The sequence below is a fragment of the Xyrauchen texanus genome, chromosome 32 (genome assembly GCF_025860055.1).
Source record: "Xyrauchen texanus isolate HMW12.3.18 chromosome 32, RBS_HiC_50CHRs, whole genome shotgun sequence".
Classification (NCBI taxonomy): Eukaryota; Metazoa; Chordata; class Actinopteri; order Cypriniformes; family Catostomidae; genus Xyrauchen; species Xyrauchen texanus.
In genome coordinates, this window is record NC_068307.1 from 38,662,633 (window position 1) to 38,683,628 (window position 20,996).

General features: G+C 42.3%; 1 protein-coding gene across 1 annotated transcript in view; it reads right to left on the bottom strand.

The window, feature by feature from the left end:
* Positions 1-20,996, bottom strand: part of nckap1l (NCK associated protein 1 like) — a 154,780-nt gene that overhangs the window by 96,537 nt on the left and 37,247 nt on the right. Inside the window, exons 8-12 of the mRNA XM_052101348.1 lie at positions 15,187-15,235; positions 14,653-14,809; positions 2,731-2,787; positions 2,516-2,612; positions 1,552-1,661 (exon numbers count right to left, since the gene is read on the bottom strand). Coding sequence (XP_051957308.1) covers positions 1,552-1,661; positions 2,516-2,612; positions 2,731-2,787; positions 14,653-14,809; positions 15,187-15,235 — 470 coding nt within the window. The remainder of the gene's footprint in view (positions 1-1,551; positions 1,662-2,515; positions 2,613-2,730; positions 2,788-14,652; positions 14,810-15,186; positions 15,236-20,996) is intronic.

Here is a 20,996-nt window from a genome sequence, read left to right on the forward strand (position 1 = left end):
GATATATCGCAAATGAACTTGCGCCATGATTTTAATGCATCCATTTATACAGTTTATAAATATGCAGAGAGCAGAAACACACTTCTGCGTGTGTTCCTACTAGATCACCCACCAGCTTGTTTGCGATCTCCCATATTGTGTGACGGTCAAATATGTACTCCTGCAGCAGCTAATAAATAGTTTTCATGTCATCAAAAAATCTCCTTGATTCACTGTACTCTTCAATTGGTTCTATAAATTAAGCCATCTTTTTTTTAGAAACCTTGTAACTCTTAACGTACACTTAAGGTGAAGTTTTCCCAAAATTAAGGTTTCCTAAGGAAAATAGCACTTAAAGGGCTTTCTGCAACTTAACGTGTTTTAAGGGCATTCTTAAGTAAAGGAATAAATACTTAACGGAAACCATCAGGGATTATGAAGTTTTACTAATAAAATCCCTTAAGTAACACTCAACGGTTATGTGGAGGGGAGGGGGGCAGGGCATGATGGGGCGTGCGAGGGATAAAGGCAGCCGGTCACGACGGTTCGAGAGAGAGAGAATTACAGGCATGTCCGTCATGTGTGTGTTTATGTTTGTGTGTTTTGGTTTAATTTTTCATAAAATTATTATTTATATTGACAAGCTGGTTCTCGCCTCCTCCTTTCCCATCTTAAATATGTACATTGGTGTCAAAACCCGGGAAGGAGGAGGGATGCCCGTCACAGAGTCCTCGACACTGCCGTCCACCCAGGGGAGCGCCGCTGCCATCTGCCGGGTGATGGAGTAGCCCGACCGCGGGGAACGGCCACGGTCCGTGGGGCGAGTGGGGACTGGATTCCCCGACCGCCAGGAGCGAGGGAGCCACTGCCAGGGCCGGAGGAATGTCCCAATGTGCCGCCAGAAAAGCGGAGGGGCGTTCTGTCCGCTGGGGGTCGGAGGTTTGATTCCGGTTCCCCGGAGGGGAGCGGCTGTCATCCGCCGGAGAGTGTGGAGGAGTGTTCGAGGACCACACGACGGTACATCAGAGAACCGGTGAGTGAGCTTTTTCTCTCTCTCCTCTCTCTCTCTCTCTTTCGCACTGTGTTGGCCTTTTCCCTCGCCTATTTCGTTTTTGTTGTTGTTTTCCTCTCCTGTCTCCTCCCAGGTCGAGGAAGACGGGCTCAAACCATGCCCCTCCCCAGGGAAAGAGGGGGGGTTTATGTCATGCCGGTGGCACCCCAGCCTGAGGTAACGCCGGGAGGAGTGTGGAGCGGAGGGGGGCGGGGCCGGGCTGGAATGTCGCACGCCCGGTCCCCAATCGGCCTGATGGGGCGCGCAAGGGATAAAGGCGGCCGGTGACGAGTTCGAGAGAGTGTTATGTTTGTGTGTGTTTATGTTTGTGTGTTTTGGTTTAAGTTTTCATTAAATTATTGTTTATATTGACAAGCCAGTTCTCACCTCCTCCTTACCCATCTTAACTCCCTTACAGGTTATTTTCTGTAACACCCTTAAAATGAAGGGAAACTTTTGGGTGATCTTAAGGGAAAATGACACTTCAAGCAACTGGGCACTGCTCCTAATATGACACTTACGAATCAGCATAATCCTCAGGTGTCTTGGTCTTTGGGATGTTCTCTGCATGACGCACAAGCCAGAGCACTTCATCACGCGAGAACGACAGTGCCATGAACACATATAACACCTTCAAGAGATACATATAATGATTCACAGGGAGTATCACAGCTATGTCATATATCATTCCTGTTATGCAATATATTTTTATGCCCCCATCATATATGTCTCAACATAATGGCTAAAATATTAGACTCTCTCTCTCTTGCTCTACAGTATATTTTATATATAGAATGATTTGTTCACATAAAGATTTGTTAAAAATGGCTGATTTATTCATGAACTAAACATCACTACATTTTTGCCATGTCCCCAGGTACTGTGCACTAATTTAACATGAAAAACTGCTTATTTATAAATATATCTTGAAAGAGATCTTAATTTTTCCTTTCTCTAATAATTTTATGTTTTTTTGGAAATCTAATTTCCCTCTATGTATTCAATGCCAGTATCCATTCTGTTACTCTTTTAAAAGTAAAATTCCATAAACTAATAAAAGCCATTTCATTAATAGCATAATCCTCTAAGAAGTGACATCATTTTTATTGGTAAAACAACACTACAAACGTAAATAAGTATTAGCAATTAATTTGAGGAATTTTGTGATATTATGTGGTATTAGGTGGTTTCTCACACTTTAAACTCATTTTATTTGTATGCTATATAGTAAAAAAAATCAAGTTATAATTTAAGTATATTTCTAAAATATACGATAAGCTTTAATAGCAATACTTTCCTAAATTACAAAGCATACCTACAATTTTAAGTTATAGAGTTCAAAAGATACTGCATAACAGGGATAACTCTCATAAGAATATTAATTAAAACAGTTAATGCCACAGAGCTATTGAGCAATATTTCCACTCAGTCATTTTACTGCCATTTAAAAATGTGAATAAATGGCAATGATAGAGTTATAGAAACCTTGGGTCCAAGCAGTGCAGGTTCATCCTCCAAAATCTTGGTAAGTTCTTTCAGGGCGTTTCTTAGGAAACTACGCTTCTCTCTTCGCAATGCCCCACTGAAATAACATTGACATGGGTGAATATTTGTGTGCAGTTGTTTCTAGGGGCACTGTAGAAAGCTTGATACACTATTAATTGCATTTTACTTATGACTTTCATATTTAAGACACTCACCAGTTAACAATGGCAAACTCTTTGCATTCTTTAATGTCAGCAATGCGCTTGCTGCATCTGTGAATATAAATAAATGTGTTACACTGTACATTGAAGCTTATTATCATAAATTATTACACATATTAATTTATAAAAGGTGTACTGATTACAATTTATCATAAGGGTACATGAATAATCATGAATTAATACCTTAATTAATACCTACTTTAGCATGAATTAATGATGATGATGTATGATGTTGACTAGATATTGACTAATCAAAAACAAATGAAGAGCTATCCTTAACTAAAACTGGAGTCATATGGATTCAAGCATGTTTAATGGCTACTTTTAAATACTTTGTAACTTTTGCTGTCAGCAGCTTTGCCACAAACATCATTGGATGATGCAGGATTATTCTGCCATTATTTACCTGGATTGTCCTTATCTAAAATTTAAAAACACACTAATAATTGCAACCAATAATTTAATCTCAACCCATTTTGTGTGATTCTCCATCCCTTTCCTTCATATTCACCCTACCACTCAACTCACTCGTCATCCAGACCAAAGAAATAGGAAGAGTTGTTAGGACTGCGAATGAAGACAATAACTGGAGAGTGACAATTAACAGGTCTGTTTATTGAACTGCAGGTGGGTAAATGTAACTGGAGCAGGGTTTGAACAGATGTGTAGGCAGCGGCCCAGTGGGGAAATGGTGGAATGGAAAATGATGGTGAAATAACTGGCATCATGAATCCACCCAAAAAGCCATGGACCAGACACAGACCAGGAGAAATGAAAGGCCAAAGGAAGGGGACTGGAGCAACAAAAGAGGTAAATGGGTAAGAGAACCAATCCCAACAGTAGGGGTCCAGTCACTGGGAAGACGATCACTGGAGATGATGACAGGTACAAAGAACCAGGCTGGTCAGACGTCTGGAGCAGAGAACTAAGAAGTTTGGGATGGAGACAAACACACAGGATAGACAGGACAGGACCAGCAAACAGATTGGCAGAAAACAAGGACTGACCAACCAAAGTTCAAAAGCAAACGGCCGTGACTGTACACAAGGAACAATCTGACACAGAACTGAAGACATGAGGAGGTTATACAGGGAGAAGGATATCAAACAGGTGCTGCTGATGAAGTATATGTCCATGACTAATCAGCCCCTGCAGGGAAACCTCCCAGAACGATCATTCTAAATCCCTGACAGTACCCCTCCTCTCAGGAGCGCCTCCAGGCTAGGGAGAAACAACACTCCGTCTTAATACAACCCCAATTCCAAAAAAGTTGAAACAGTATGCAAAATGCTAATAAAACCAAAAAGGAGTGATATGTAAATTACATTAACCTTGTGGTACATTGAAAGCACTACAATGACAAATTATTTGATGTTTAAACTTTTAAACATCTTTTAAACAACTTAAAAATCGAATAGTTTTTTGTTTTAAATATGTACTCATTTTAAATCACATGATTGCAACATGCTCCAAAAATGTTGGAACAATTGAGTGTTTACTACTGTGTAACATCAACATTTCTTCTAATAACACTTATTAAGCATTTGAGCATTGAAGACACAAGTTTAAGTTTAGCAAGTGGAATTTTCCCTCATTCATCCATTATGCATGTCTTCAGCTGCACAATTGTACGGTGCTTTATTTTGCGCATTATAATGCGCTACACATTCTCAATTGAAGACAGGTCAGGACTGCAGGTAGGCCAATCTAGCACCTGCATTCTCTAGTTATGCAGCTTTGTAATCCAGCCAGTATGTGGTTTGCCGTTGTCCTGCTGGAAATGCAGGGATGTCTGGATGTCAGCATATCTTGTTCCAAAATTTGTACATATCTTTCTGCATTAATGTTGCCCTCACAGAGTTACCATGGGCCAGATGCAATGGGCACTGACACACCTCCACACCATAAAAGACACTAGCTTTTGGACCTGATACAGATAACAGCTTGGATGGACCTTTTCCTCTTTGGCCCAGAGAACATTATGGATTTGAAACGTGGACTCGTCAGACCACAAAACTAAATTCCACTGATCTACTTTCCATCTTAGATGAGACCGAGCCCAGAGAAGTCGGGAGCACTTCTGGATAATGTGTATGGATGACTTCTGCTTTGCATAGTAAAGAATTAACTTGCATCTGTTGATGCAAAGGCAAATGGTTTTGCCGGACAAAGGTTTACCAAAGTATTCTTGAACCCATGTCATGATATCCATTTGACGTTTTTAAGACAGTGACGTTTGAGGGATAGGGGATTACGTTCATTCAGAAGGGATTTTTGGACCGAGATTTTACCAAATTGCTTGAAACTATTAACTATATTGTGTACTGTAGAGGGTGAAATGACCAAAATCCTTCAAATTTGTCTTTGGGGAGCATTGTTCTTAAAGCGTTGGATTATTTGCTGACACTTCTGTTGGCTAATTGGCACAGCTCAACCCATCCTTGCTCTTGAAGGACTAGGCTTTTTGTAGGCTCTTATATAACATGATTGCCTCGCATGTTTAACATCACCTGTTTCACATCACCTTGTTTTTTCTACTTGCCAGATTGTTATTAGTCCTAAATGGCCCATGTTTCAACTTTTTTGGAATGTGTTGCAGGCATATATTAAAAAAAATATGTAAATACTTTTGTAGAGATAATCACATGGCCACTCAATGTATATGTCATGAATGTCAGATTACCCCTCCCACCATTTATGAATCTGAGCACCAGCTAAAGAATTTCAGCTTAACAGTATAAGAATGATTCAAATGGACCAGTCAATAAATGAGATATATGTAAATTGGAGGGAGTGGGTCATCTAATTTGAAGGACTTTTGAGATTCTGCCTAAACTTTAGAGCCTCTACTGTTTTATCAACACAAGGGAAACACAGTTGTAATAAATTCATTTTATTTACAGCAAAATAAACAAGAAAAACAAATGGTACTAATATGCTAAAAGATACTATGAATGGATAAGAAAAACTGCACTGGATGGAAAGATACAAATGGTTAAGTTGGATGTAGCTACGGCACGGTGTAGTAAGTATGAACTGCTGTTCCACTGTAAACTAATAAGATGAAGACCATATCTATAATCAAACAAGTCAAGATTATTTGCTAGACATCTGATGTCAGTTAAGCAATACCCAGAACATTAAAACATCATAAACTGATAGTCTACAATAATGTCAAGGTCTCTGGAAAGAAGTTTGGATAGTGATATGAACATTCTGCTTGCTCATTTAAGTGATGAGCTCAGTGATGGAGATGTCTTCCACTGGTTGTGCTGGGGTGCTTTTCGTCAACCTAGTCAGATGTGAGAGGCCGACAAGGCATGGTTCTTTAACACCCCCATTTCCCAGGCTGGCCTATTCGGCGACACCGTCGATGACTTTGCCCAGCAGTTCTCGGCAGTAAAGCAGCAGACGGAGGCCATTCAACACATCCTGTCCCGGCACGGCTCAAGATCCCACACCCCGTCTGCTCGTCACCAAGGCGTCCTCCTGAGCCCCCCACAGGAAGCAGACACCACCCGTCTCACAGCTGGATGCTAAGAAGAAGACATTGAAGTGCCCCTGAGATGGGCGACCCATGGACGAGGAGACCTGCTGTTCCGGAGCTGGAAGACAGACCACTCCATCCTCCGGTGGAGGGCCGGGAGGAGAATCCTTTGTTTCATTCTCATTTAAATTCGTCGCACGCTCAAGTAGCTGCGGTACCCAAAACTCAACAAAAGAGCAGTTTTCTCATTCCCTGGATCACATACCCGGTGTGAACGGCTGTGATTATGACCACCGCCCACCATTTCATTCTGGCAGGTTCAGCGCTCCAGTGGTGGCCCCCCACCCCTGCGTGCCCATGGGTTTCGATGGACCGTGGGGACGATGTACCACCTCCCCCATCCCCGACCAATCCGCTGGTAGGTATCAGGAGCCAGGTAAGTGCTTCGATGTCCCTCGTCTCAGCACGGCCACAGGGCCCAAGCCACGTCAATGTGGCGCCTCTGGCTCCGCCCCACCGCAAAGCCCTATCTGGTGGTATGTCCGATGAGATTGTCCCCTTGGTCCCCCTTGCCTGGAGCTTAGTCCAGTTTCAGCGGCGTCCACCTCCCTTCAGTGAACTTCTATAGAAGGGTGCGATAGAGCTTATCCCTCCTGCCGAGATGAAGAAGGGGTTTTACAGCCCCTACTACATTGTACCAAAGAAAGGCGGTGGGTTGCGGCCAATCTTGGACTTGCGAGTACTGGACCGGGCTCTACACAGACTCTCATTCAAGATGCTGATGCAAAAACTCATTCTAGCAAGCATCAGGCATCAAGATTGGTTTGCGGCGGTAGAACTGAAGGACACATACAAATTTTTTGTCTCGATTCTACCTCGGCACAGACCCTTCCTGCGGTTTACGTTCAAAGGTCTGTCATACCATTACAAGGTCCTCCCTTTCGGCCTGTCCCTGTCCCCTCGCATCTTCACGAAGTTCGCAGAGGCAGCTCTTGCCCCGTTAAGGAAAGTGGTTATTCGCATCCTCAACTATCTCGATGACTGGCTCATCCTAGCTCACTCTCGAGATGTGTTGTTTGCACACAGGGACCTGGTGCTCTCTCACCTCAGTAGACTAGGGCTTCAGGTCAACTGGGAAAAGAGCAAGCTCCTCCAAGCCGTTAAAAGCATCTCTTTTATTGGCTTGGAGTTGGACTCAGTCTTGATGATGGCACGCCTCACAAACGAGCGCGCCAAGTCAGTGCTGACATGTTTGAAGGCATTCAGACAGAAGAAAAAATTGTTTCAGAGGCTCCTGGGTCATATGGCATCCTCAGCGGTAGCCACACCGCTCGGGTTGATGCATATGATACTGCTTCAGCACTGACTTCGGATTCGAGTCCCGAGATGGGCATGGTGCCACAGGATATATTGCGTGGCTATAACGTCGGTCTTTGGCACATCAACTGCTGTGTTGGCAATACTGCTCGCCCTGTGGAGGTTATGGTGCTTGATCCAGGGCAAGCATGTGATAGCTCGGACAGACAACATGATGACAGTGGCATACATCAACCGTCAAGGCACCTACCCAGAATTCTCCCACTGCCCGCTTTAGTATGCCCTGACCGAGGTGCCCCTCGGTATAGAAGCACTGACACACAGCTGGCCACCTGGACTCAGCAATTATGTGTTTCCCCAGTGAGTCTACTTGCACAGACCCTGTGCAAGGTAAGGGAGGATGAGGAGTAGGTCATCCTAGTAGCACCCTACTGGCCCACCCAGTCTTGGTTCTAGGACCTCATGCTCCTCGCGTCAACCCCCCCACCACCCCCCCCTTAGCAAATTCCCCTGAAGAAGGACTTCTTTCTCAGGGACTGGAATCTGCACATCTGGTCCTTGGATGGGGCGTGGAAGACCTAAGTGGCCTACCACCCGCCATGGTAGACATGATCACTCAGGCTAGGGCTCTCTCTACAAGGCACCTGTATGCCTTGAAGTGGTGTCTGTTCACTAAGTGGTGTTCTTCCCGATGCAAAGACCCCCAGAGATGTGCAGTCGGATCGGTGCTTTCCTTCCTGCAGGGCTCTCTCCGTCCAGCTTGAATGTGTATATAGCCACTATAGCAGCACACCACGACACAGTGGACGTCCTTAGGGAAGCACAACCTGATCATCAGGTTCCTGAGAGGCACCAGGAGGTTGAACCCCTCCAGACCGTGCCTCGTTCCCTCATGGGACCTTCTCTGTAGTCCTTCGGTGTCTACAGGGAGCCCCCTTTGAGCCCACGTGATCCTGAGACCCCGACCAGGCTATGTGCCCAAGGTTCCCATGACCCCATTCAGGGATCAGGTGGTGAACCTGCAAGAGCTTCCCCAGGAGGAGGCAGACCCAGCCTTGACATTGCTGTGTCCAGTGTATGCTTTACACATCTAATTGGATTGCATGCAGAGCTTTAGAGTCTCTGAGCAGCTCTTTGTCTGTTTTGGTGGACAGCGGAAAGGAAGCGCTGTCTCCAAGCAGAGGATCGCCCACTGGATCATTGACGCCATAGCTATGGCATTCCATGCCCAGCACGTGCTGCCCCCCGCAGGGCTACGAGCCCATTCTACCAGGAGTGTGGCGGCCTCCTGCGCCCTGACCAGTGGCGCCTCTCTAACAGACATTTGCAGAGCAGCGGGCTGGGCAACACCTTTGCAAGGTTCTACAATCTTCGGTTTGTCCCGTGTCTTAGCAGGAACAAATAGGTAAGTCTAGGACAGTTGGCCCGGTGTATCGCTTGCACATAGTGAGCTGAAGACGTGCGCTGTTGACTCCCAGTAGTGTTCACAAGATGTATTCCCTGGACAACATCCTCCTCGCCCTGTGGAAGACGAGTTTGCAGAGAAACTCGCTGCCTGCTCAGTATATGTGCTAACTAAGCCCTGTACTGGGGTAGGTACTCCACATGTGCCGGTTCCCCGTAGGTAACCCCGTGCAATGTATATCTTCCGCTAAATTGCATCTTCCTTGGGCAGAGGGCCCTCTGCCCCAGTCACCATGTTTGTAGAAACTCCATTGGGTAGGACCTACCATGGGACCTCTCCACATGACTCACTTCCGACAAAAAACCTGTTCGCACGCCAGCTCCTTTAAACCTGTATGTCTGGAGGAGTGGCATGTAAATACCACTTGCCAATTCCCATTGGCATTTTATCAAAGATCAGATGTATCTCAGGCCCCCAAGAGTGACCCCTAGTGTCACTTCATCGACACAACGTCTCGTTCACTCCATCAGTGAATGGAGGTTACGGAAGTAACCAGGATGTTTCTGTCAATAGAAGTTAATTCCTTTAACTTTTGTGTAATTCCGGTTTATTGCAAGACCTGCTGAACCTGCTCAAAAGATCCAGAAAACAACATGTATTTGTTAATCCGAATCTGTATTGGTAAATATTTTTCATGAAAAAAACATTGAAAGATTGATGTGTATTTACACTGGTGGTTTGGAATAATGTACGGATTTGGCTGTTTCTGAAGAAAATTGGTACTTTAACTCACCAAAGTGGCATTTAACTGATCACAAAGTATAGTCAGGATATTACGGATGTAAAACAGCACCATCACTATTTGAAAAAAGTAATTTTTTATTCAATCTAGACAGGCCTCATTTCCAGCAGCCATCACTCTTGAGTAATCATTCTAAATTGCTAATTTGGTACTAGAAAATCACTTGCCAGAAACTGAAGATGTCATACAAAGGTGTACACTGCAGTCTTCAAAGACAAAGTATAACTGGCTCCAATAAGGTCAAAAAGAGATGAGACAGGCCAGATGTACAACTAAACAAGAGGATAAGTTCATCAGAGTCTCTAGTTTGAGAAATAGACACCTCACATGTGCTCAGCACACAGCTTCATTGAATTTTACCCACTCAACACCAGTAAAGACAAGACTCAGGGGTGTAGTCCTTATGGGAAGAATTGCAAAGTAAAAGCCACTTTTGAAACAGAAAAACAAAAAGAAAAGTTAGAGTGGGCAAAGAAACACATTGGACAACAGATAATTGGAAAAGAGTGTTATGGATCTTAACCCCATCGAGCATTTGTGGGGTCAGCTGGACTGCAAGGTGCATGAGAAGGGCCTGACAAGACAGCCACATCTATGGAAAGTGCTACAGGAAGCGTGGGATGAAACGTCACCTGAGTATCTGGACAAACTGACAGCTAGAAAGCCAAGGATCTGCAAAGCTGTCATTGCTGCATGTGGAGGATTTTGTGAGTTTTGTAAGTTCTGAACATTTTCTTTCTAATTGTAATAGTAATTTTTCACATTATTAATGTCCTGACTATACATTGTGATCAGTTGAATACCACTTTGGTGAATAAAAGTACCAATTTCTTTCCATAAGTTCAAAATCCCTACATTATTCCAAAATTTTGCCCTCCAATGTATATTATTATTATTATTACTACTACTACTACTACTACTACTACTGTGATATGGCACATTTGAGTCCTGTTCTTTTTTCTTTTCTTTTTTTAATCACACATCTGTTATTAAGGCAATACACTTTTTTCTATCAATGTAGGCTGTTCTTGTTATTGTGTGTTGTTGTTGTTGATGTCTGTATCAAGCATACAACTAAATTGAACAAACACCCCTTACACAAACTTTGTTACAGTAGTTCAAAGTCAAATGCCCATGAAGGTGCAAAATAATCTTTAGTAAAACTTTAGAAACATCTAGAATTTATGAATAGTACTCGTGTTTGCTGTCCAGTGCCAGATCGTCTTGTTTCCAGTCTTGTTTGTTCACCTATGTCATTCCTGTTTGTCGGTCCTGTTTCGTTCCAGCTCAGTCCGGTCAGTCCTTTGCCCCATTCTTCTCTGCCCCAGCCTGGATTGTCTGTTTCCCTTATGGGGTAGTTTATGTTGGATTTAGCCTTTGTTTTTGTTTAAATATACCCCCTTATTTTAACTCTGCTTTTGGGTCTTACTTCTGCATTCTCTGACAGTTGGTTACTATTCAGCTGGACATTAATGAATAATTTGTAAACATGAAGTGGTGAAAAATACTAAGAATTTCTGAAAGAATTTGTAAATGTAAAAAATTCACATGAGCTCATTTATAAATAATTTATGAAAAAGTGTCATATATATTTATAAGCATTCAAAGTTGCATTAACAAATGATCTGTTCATCATTTTGCAATCATTTATAGATGTTGGGGGCCTGTTAGCTCAGCAATTAAAGACGCTGAATACCACACCTGGAGTCACAAGTTCAAATCCAGGGCATGCTGAGTGACACCAGTCAGGCAATTAATTGGCCAGATTGCTAGGTTGGGTAGAGTTATGTTGGGTTAACCTCCTCATGGTCGCTATAATGTGGTTCTCGCTCTCAGTGGGGCACGTGGTGAGTTGTGCATGCTATGTCTCCGCAGTAATGCGCTCAACAAGCCACATGATAAGATGCACGGATCGACGGTCTCAGAGATTCATCCTCCACCACCTGGATTGAAGTGAATCACTATGCCACCACGAGGACTTAGCACGCATTGGGAACTGGGCATGTGATATTGGGGAGAAAAGGGGAGAAAATTAAAAATATATATATATTTATAGATGATAAAATGTGCAAAGCCATATAGGAATAACATTTGTAAACATTGTTTTGAATTTACATTACATAATGCTTAACAGATCATTAGTTAATGTTAGTTAAATTCATTATTAAATATTAACAGGCACATTTTCTCATATCCTAACTAAATATACTTTAACTAATTATCTGTAAAGCATTATATAATGTTTGTAAATTAGTTATTAATTAAATTATTATAAATTTTTACCAAATGCCTTTGTATTCTTGCTGTCCACTACACTTATACTGTTTTTGTTTGAATACAAGTCAAAGTAAATTTACAAATCACTCCTTTTTGTTTCTATTGGCCTTTTACATACAGTCCCAACTTTTTCACAATTGGGGTTGTATTTGTATGTGAAACATGGAAAAGGGGATGGATCCGTTTGAGAGATCCAGGAAGAACAAGGCAGACAGTGACAGGGCTGAGGACCTTGACAATGAGAAAAAGTTCCATACATTTAGAGGCCAGCTTGTGAGAAGTAGTCTTTAAGAGGAATTACCTTGGTGGACAACCAAAATTTTTGACCCATGACACAACTAGGAGGTTTAGAATGATGGCAATCAGCCCAGGCATTAACATAACCCCTAGTCTTAACAAGGGCCACCCTCATCCTTCTGCAGGTGTGACGGCAATGCTGGATAAAGACGTTGGTGGTGGGAACTGATACGCAACCGGCCGGAAACAGAGGAGACAGGTAACCTAGGCAGCACTGAAAAGGGGATAGTCCCGTAGAAGACACGGGCAATGAGTTATGTGTGTACTCAACCCATGTCAGCTGCTGAGCTTAGGAGGAAGGGTTCTGGGAAGCCAGGTATAGAAACACTCTTTCCAGGTCTTGGTTTGCACGCTCAGTCTGGATGTTAGATTGGGGGTGAAACCCTGAAGTGAGACTAAAAGTTGCCCCCAGCTGTCTGCAAAACTCCCTCTAAAAGTGAGACACAAACTATTGGAGACCACGTCCACTGACAGTGGTAGTCATCTCTCTTGATGAGGGAAGTTTGGGCAGAGGGATGAATGTGTGGTCTAGGAGAATCTGTAGACTTCTGTTAAAACAGTGTTGCCATGGATGGGGGATGCCCAAAATCAAAATCCAAGGTGATATGGGACCAAGGTCTCGAAGGCAGCAAGGAAGGCAGGAGTAACCCAGCTGGGGGCTAGCTAGAAGCTTTAATCTACAAACAGAATTAAGCAAGCAACACAAATCAGCAAATTTCTCATGCCATGACTGGCCACCAGAACTGTTGTTAAACCAGAGTGAGAGTAGTTTTGCTCCAAGGTGACAGGTGACATTGGAGGAATGACCCCCTCTGGAACTACACGGCCTGAAGCACCCTTCCGACCCATGACTAAACTTCCAATAACATGGCACCCATCACTTTGTCAACAGTCCCTTTAACACACAAAGGCCTTTTCCAAAAAATCAACAGAATTTTTGTTTAAAAATCTTGTGTGGACATGACCCATTGAAAAATACCGGTAAATCGGCTCTGGCAATTTTCCACACAACAAATCAAATGTAATTATCTGGTGAAAATCTTGACCGGTCATTGCTCTCCTGTGCAGGTTGAGAGCAGCAGTTCACACAGCCCTCACTGTGAGATGTGGCGATCAAGCGAGAATTTACTTTGTTGTTGCTACAACCGGAACACCATAGTGATATTCACAACAGAGAACACAGCTGCACACAAACCAGTAAACCAACGTTACAAAACATGTCTGAAGAGTTTGAAGTGGAAGAGGAGATGCATTTCTGTCCCCAGGTTTATTTGTATGAACCGGAGTACTCGGAAATTGAACTTCACTGGTATGTGTGCAGCTGTGTTGTGTTCTCTATTGTGAATATCGCTGCAGTGTTATGGTTGTAGCAACAACAGAGCAAATTTTCACTTGAATGCCCCATCTCGCTAACAGGGGCTATGTGAACTGCTGCTCTCATGCACTCTCATGAAAACACCCAGGAGAGCAAAGGCCAGTCTAGATTTTCACTTAATAAATAATATTTTGGCTCATTTCACACCAAATCTTATCATATGCTTTCAGAACAATGCAGGAGTCACATGAAGCTTGAAGAGATGGTCACTATCCACTGCCATTGTATGGACAAAAATGGATTTTCCCAAATTTCTTCTTTTGTGTTCCAAAAAAGATGATAATATGGGTTTAGAACAACGCAAGGGTGACTAAATAATGAATTCATTTAAATTTTTTGGTGAACTATCCCTTTTACTAACAAATCTGGGATGTACAGCATTTGTGAATGCAGAGAGAAGTTGTCGGAAAGGTCCATTTTGCCTGCAAATTACTCCAAATTTACATGTATATTTACAAAGTTTTATGAATGAGGCCCAAGGTTTTTCTTTCCACTTACTAAATATATAATGGAGTTTTCCCTCTGCTAACTAACATTGTATAAAGTTTTTTTTCCCTTGCCACAGTCGACTTGCTCACTGGGGGCTTAAAGATAATAAGGCATGATTTTCTATAAAGCTGTTTACTGGGGACATTAAGGCATGACCTTCTGTAAAGATGCTTTAAAATTATGTGTTTTGTGAAATGTGCTATACAAATAAAATTTACTTGACTTGGTTACCAAGATAAAATGAGTATTCAGCTGATAATGTGATCTCAACATGTCTGTCTACTCCGTGTAGAAGCTTTTATTAGGCTTTTGATATGACTAGAATCTCATGTGACTGTACATTTAAATGGAGTTTTCAAATGTGCAATTTTTTTTGTGAAATATTTTTTAATGAGGAAAGAAAATACTGAGAATCATTACATTTCTGTCAGGTACACTGTACGTATTGTATAATGTTCATGTGTTACCCTTTTTGACCATCAAAGATGTCCTCTGAGACCTTGTGTATGTTCAACACCTCATCTCTGATGACCGTGATGTACAGACCATTACGAAGAGCCATCTTCCATAAATTCTGGGAGGCAGTGTTTGTATGTAGACTGCTATGGCACAACAGGAAGCCAACTGACAATCATAAGACAAAAATTGCATTACAAATGTAGTGTATGTTGACATTTCTGTTCTCTAAACATTTATAACAAAATAACACACCCACATTAACTCCTCACTTAAGGCAGGTAACAATGGAAATATATTTTTGCATACAGTACATCAGCAAGACCTTAGCAACTATTTAAAGGCATTTTGACATGAGAGTGAGTAAATAATGAAATAATTACATTTTTTGCATGAACTATTAATTTAAATGAATTGAAATAAAAGTATTGTCTCTTTATGCGGCACATTTGAGCTCTTGTAATTTAACTTTGCAATCTAACAGACTAGCAGACGAAATTATAAATTTCATGAAGCTTGTGTGCACGTCAATCAGAGATACTCACTAAGAATCCAGCGTTCCATCACCTCCATAGACAGATACTCACAAGCCATCTATAAACAACATTCACAGCCAGTACTTAACACAAACAGCCATTTACAATACAGTATAACATCAAAAGTCATTTTTTATGCAGCTAAGTCAGTTATTTTCATATAACTTTACCTTTCCCCCCAGCTTAATCAGTATATCTATGTATCTATATAGGGAAGACTGGGGCAAGTTGTCACACAGGGGTGCATTTCCTTAAAGCATCATTAGCCAAATATACTATACCTCACAAGTTCCCTCGTTACCACTATAGTTAAAAAATATGGTGTTTTCCGAAACCATAGTTCCAACAAACATTAGCAAACAGCATCGCAAAGTTGTGTGGTTCGATCTCTCCTCACCTGTGCTTAGATGCATAGTTTCTTGTTAGTTTATGGAGTCAACATAATTTGATTTCGCTAAGGCTAATTTGCTAATTTGATTTGATATCTTTCATCCTAAATACTGTGTATATCTTTAAGACTTAAAACCTAATTTACATGTACTTAAACTGCTTATTCCATGGTTCATTGTGTATGTATGTATGTATATATATATATATATATATATATATATATATATATATATATATATATATATATATATATATATATATATATATATATATACACACACACACATATATATATATATATATATATATATATATATATATATATATATATATATATATGTGTGTGTGTGTGTGTGTGTGTGTGTGTGTGTGTGTGTGTGTGTGTGTGTGTGTGTGTGTGTGTGTGTGTGTGTGTGTGTGTGTTTCATTCTATAAGACTTAAAGGGGTCATAAAATGCTCTTTTTTTGTTTTATTATCTTCCCTCAGGTCCACTGATAATGTTAGTAAAATTTTCCACCCTGTTTTTAGGCTCTGTCTCAAATGCTCTTTTTTGGCATAAGCACCTCCTTAAAACTTCAATGTAAATGCCCACTGTTATGATTGGCTAACATCTATCAGCCTCTCGAATAGAGTCATTTTTTAAACGGAAGAGAATAAACCAGCTCAACAATGTTATAAAACTAAATGTCAGGGTTTACACATCAAAAGCAATAGAACCTGTTATAATCAATGATGTTGTCTACTATTAAGTGTCCGTTGCGGCGTGTCTCATTACACCGACAGTAAACAGATGTCCGGTTCCATTTTGCACTGCAAGCGGTGGCGCTAATACTGACAACAACACAACTAAATGGTTTAGAAAATTTGTGTCTCCGCACCCGGTGTTCACCCATTGCATCTCGTCAATTGGTGCGTCCAGTGTAAACAGGATGTCAGCACTATAAACTATCACACAGTCATGGCATATGAAATATTAAAGGATTAAACTGTTTACTCAAGGTTTTTGCTATCATGTCCAAGTGTTTTAACTGCCCCATCTTCAATAACAGTTAATTTACAGAGTTTGAATCATATTGGTATGAGCCGAACATACAATCCACTATAAAATACACTGAAGACACATCCAGTTTCCAGTATCATTCTGTGGCAGGGTGGAGGGCGGGGCCGGGTCGTGATCATACACACCCGGTCCCTTATCAGGCAAATTAAGCGTCCGAGAGGGATAAAGGCCGATGACAGACGGTGGTGCGACGAGAGATAGATAGTTTACGGACATGTCCGTCATGTGTGTGTGTTTGTCTTTTAAGTTTATCATTAAAACTATTATTTATATTGTCAAGCCGGTTCTCGCCTTCTCCTTTCCATTGATCCCTTTACACATTTCTTTATGTTTTCATACACCAATGTAACAAACTTCATGCAGGGAGGGGAAGGAGGACACAGGGAACTGGATTCTTCCACTCAAAGTTAGGCTTTTAATGAACAAACTCAAGCGCTTTACAGCTTCACACACACATTAACACAACAGTCTTTTCAGACATGTAGCTCTTCTCCCCACTTGCCACTGGCGTGGTTCCATTTATACCACTCTCCCCAAGCGTACTGCAATTGGAAACAGGCATTAGTCATTATCTGGCTCAGGTGTATGCACCCTTACCACTTTCTCTCCGAACGAACACTCGACCATGCCCCCGCCGCCACATATCGCCACCGCCTGACTCAGGCTGGATGTCTCCCCGCAACGCAGGGTGAACGCCGACATTCACGGCAAGCCGCACACCACCTGCGGATATCCCCGTGAATGCCCATTCAATAAAAATGGGCCATTAGACGGTCCAGTGTTTTCCTTTCCCATAAGTGACCCGCCATTGGATTATAGCTTTCTGGAATAACATTTCCCGGCAGCTCTGCATATTAACAGCTGGGTTGTATCCTCTTTTGTTCGAGCATCCTGCGTCACTCGATACAACCGCTCTTTTATTATGGCAAAATAAGGATATGAAAGTGTGACATTTGGCTGGAGACCATCAATAGCATGCCTATGGGTCTCATCTCTCGACTGCTCCAGAGGGAGATCCCTTTCAGGAAACCCCCAAATGGTGAGAGGGGCTGACGCCTCCCTCTCCCTCACGTCATTCTGAAGGGAATATATTCCCTTTAATACATTTTAAAACTCTGGCCAATTAGTTCCCAGAATTAGTGGATGGGTGAGGCAGGAACTAACCGCCACTTCCACTCTATGATTTTTTCCCAAAAATGTGATAACGAAGGTCACTATAGGGTAGTTGTGAATATCCCCATGCACACTGCTTACCTGCACCATCTTGGTTGTGCCCACAGCCTCGTGTTGAACCAAGCATTGGTGGATAGTGGTCTGGTTGCAACCCGTGTCCACCAAGGCTTAATGAGTACTCCCCTTGACACTTAGCATCCACCTGAAGGGAGAGCGGTGAGGCACTGAATTTATGGGGGCGGGGGGGGGACAAAGCCCCGCAAATGGGGAGCAGGCTTCGGCAGTAGAATACCACGCCTCCATGGCACTGTGTGGAGGGAGACCAGAGTGAGAGGGGGGAGGAAGAAGAGATCGAGGAAAACACAGGGGGAGGGGAGAGAGAGTGTGAGGGCTCTTCCACCCTCGTGTACACCATCATATGGTCCTTCACCAGTTGGACCGCTTCCTCCACCGATGCTGGGCGATGGCACTGAACCCATTCCACCATCTCTTTCAGAAGCCGACGGATCAGCTTCTCCAGCACCACCTGGTCAACAACTCCCTCGATGTCATGGTTCCCTGCCAGCAGCCATTTCCAACATCCCAGAGTCATTTAGAGAAGGCAAATGGGTGGCCGGTCCTTTCCAACTTCATTGACTGGAAGAGCTGAAGGTACTGTTCTGGACTCCAGCCAACCCACTGCAGGATGGTCTTCTTCAATTATCTGAACAACGAGACTAGCCGCTGGCAGTGGTTGAGCTTCAAGAAGGGCTTCCCTGGACAACAAACGAATGAGCCGGGCTGCCCAGATCTCAGCAGTTCACTTAAAGAGGCTTCTGGATAATCTTCCTCTCCCATCTTCTCCTGGCTGAGGATGCTCCAGATCACCTTCGGTCCTCTACTTCAGCTCTGAGGATCTCGTGGAAGCGGCAATCTTGGTCCCGTCGAAGCCCAAGCAGGGTCTGTTGGTGGGAGTGATGCAGGCCAGTGAGAGACTTGAGGACTTCAGCCATTGGCGAGGACTCCATGAGGCATACCTCCTTCGATTTCATCCCAGGTTTTGGCACCAATGTAACAAACTTCATGCAGGGAGGGGAAAAAGGACACAGGGAACTGAAATCTTCCACTCACAGGTATGGCTTTTAATTAAAAAACTCAAGCGCTTTACAGCTTCAAACACACATTAGCACAACAGTCTTTTCAGACATGTAGCTCTTCTCCCCACTTGCCTTCCTTTTCCTGTTCCTTTTATACTACTCTCCCCAAGCTTACTGCAATTGGAAACAGGTGTTAATCATTATCTAATCACAGGGTTGGTGGTTCGATTCCAGGCCCACACGACTCCACACGAAGTGTCCTTGGGCATGACACTGAACCCCAAGTTGCTCCCAATGGCAGGCTAGCACTTTGCATGGCAGCTCTGCCAACATTGGTGTATGAGTTTGTGTGAAAGTGTGATTGGGTCAGTGTAAAGCGCTTTGGTAACCTCTAAGGTTAAAAAAGCGCTATATAAGTGCAGACCATTTACCATCTGGCTCAGGTGTCTGCACCTTTACCGCTTTCTCTCTCTCTGGACGAATCCACGACCATGCCCCCGCCGACACAACCAATAACTAAAAATAGTGCAGATGGGCGAAAGAACATCCAAGACAGAAAGTTTCTCCTCTTCAGAGTTGTAACTTGACACTGCGTCTTTACAAAGCAGCCCAAGATATGTATCAAGTGGTCAAAGACATCTGTCTGTGCATTTTTATGTAGTAAACATTTAAATCCAGACAGGAACATGAAGGTGTCCTGTGTAAGTCAATTTAGAATCTCCCATGACAGGCCCCATCTCTCTCCACTTCAACTGTGTAACTGACTGAGAACCAGTGGATGGGGCCAAGGGTGTAATGACGGAAAAATAGGCGTTGCATATGCAGATGTATTTGGTCCTTGTGATGTCACAAGATCCACAATTTCCAAATGAGATGTTTTTGCAGCTTGGTTTAGTTAAATGCTCTTTTTTTATTTAGGAGAAGTTTTCAGTTCTGAAACTTAGTCATTTTTTTAAATAGTACGGTGACAACATATATATCAAAAGATTAAGGAAAATTGTATTCCTCATGTCGTGATCCCTTAAAGCATTTTTTAAGTGCATGTGAACAAGGTTTTGTGTCTGGGTTTTTGCAGAAAGCGCATTCTAAAACATTATGGAAGTGCAGCCGTTTTCTCTAAACCAATTGAGGAATTAAGAGTAAGTGATCTAACACACCTAGGTTTCTGTCAAAATACACTTATGTGACCATGTTAACATATGCAACATTCTTATAGGTTTTTGAAGAGTACGCATGTTTGTATGTGCTGAAATGTATCATTAAAAAATGTACCGAGCTGCATGTATATGGGGTAAAGAGAATGCTGATTACACAGTGCATAAAAACATGAATGCCATGTCCGTGTCTTAAGCTGCTTTCTTGAAATAAACGTCTTTCTGGTGTCCAGCTAAACATGCTAGAATTTGACATGCATTCAAATTTTGCAGAAATTATTACTCCACTCACTAATATTTAATTAATATGTCATAAAATATTTATCGACAGCTCTATATTGTTGAGCAAACATGGTTTGAACAACAGATATGCCAAAGTAATGGACGGAGCATTTTCCAAACCTTACTAGCGAGAAGGTAAATGCAGAATTTATATCAGTATCTGCGGCTGAATTCATCTAACATTGCTTGAGTGGCTACAGCCAATTGCTGCTTGCATGCACAAGGAGAATGTCTTAATTTCTGAAATAATTATAAAAAACCTTAACAAATATTAAATTAAGTAGTGTAATTCTTGGATTTAAACATATTTATTTGATGATTGACGCATCAAAAATTAGTTTATACAAGTTTTTAACATTCCCTTTATTTATACATCCATTCACATTAATAATCAATCAAAAAGTCCCAATCAAACTCGAACAGCACTGTATGACTTTGGTGAAAATGTCATCAGAAACATTCCTTGAACTTGTGAAGAAGTCTCTCTTTACTGGATTTTACTGTATCTTTCAAAACTTTGATTCATCGTTGCATAACATTGTTGGTGCGAACCGCTTCATTCACCCTCCATGTATGGACAAAGTTACTACGGTTTTGGGAAACAGTTGTGATTAGCTTGCGAATTTCTCCAATGTTGCATCATACTATGCTAGTCAAACAGTGAGTTATGGCATTGTATGGGA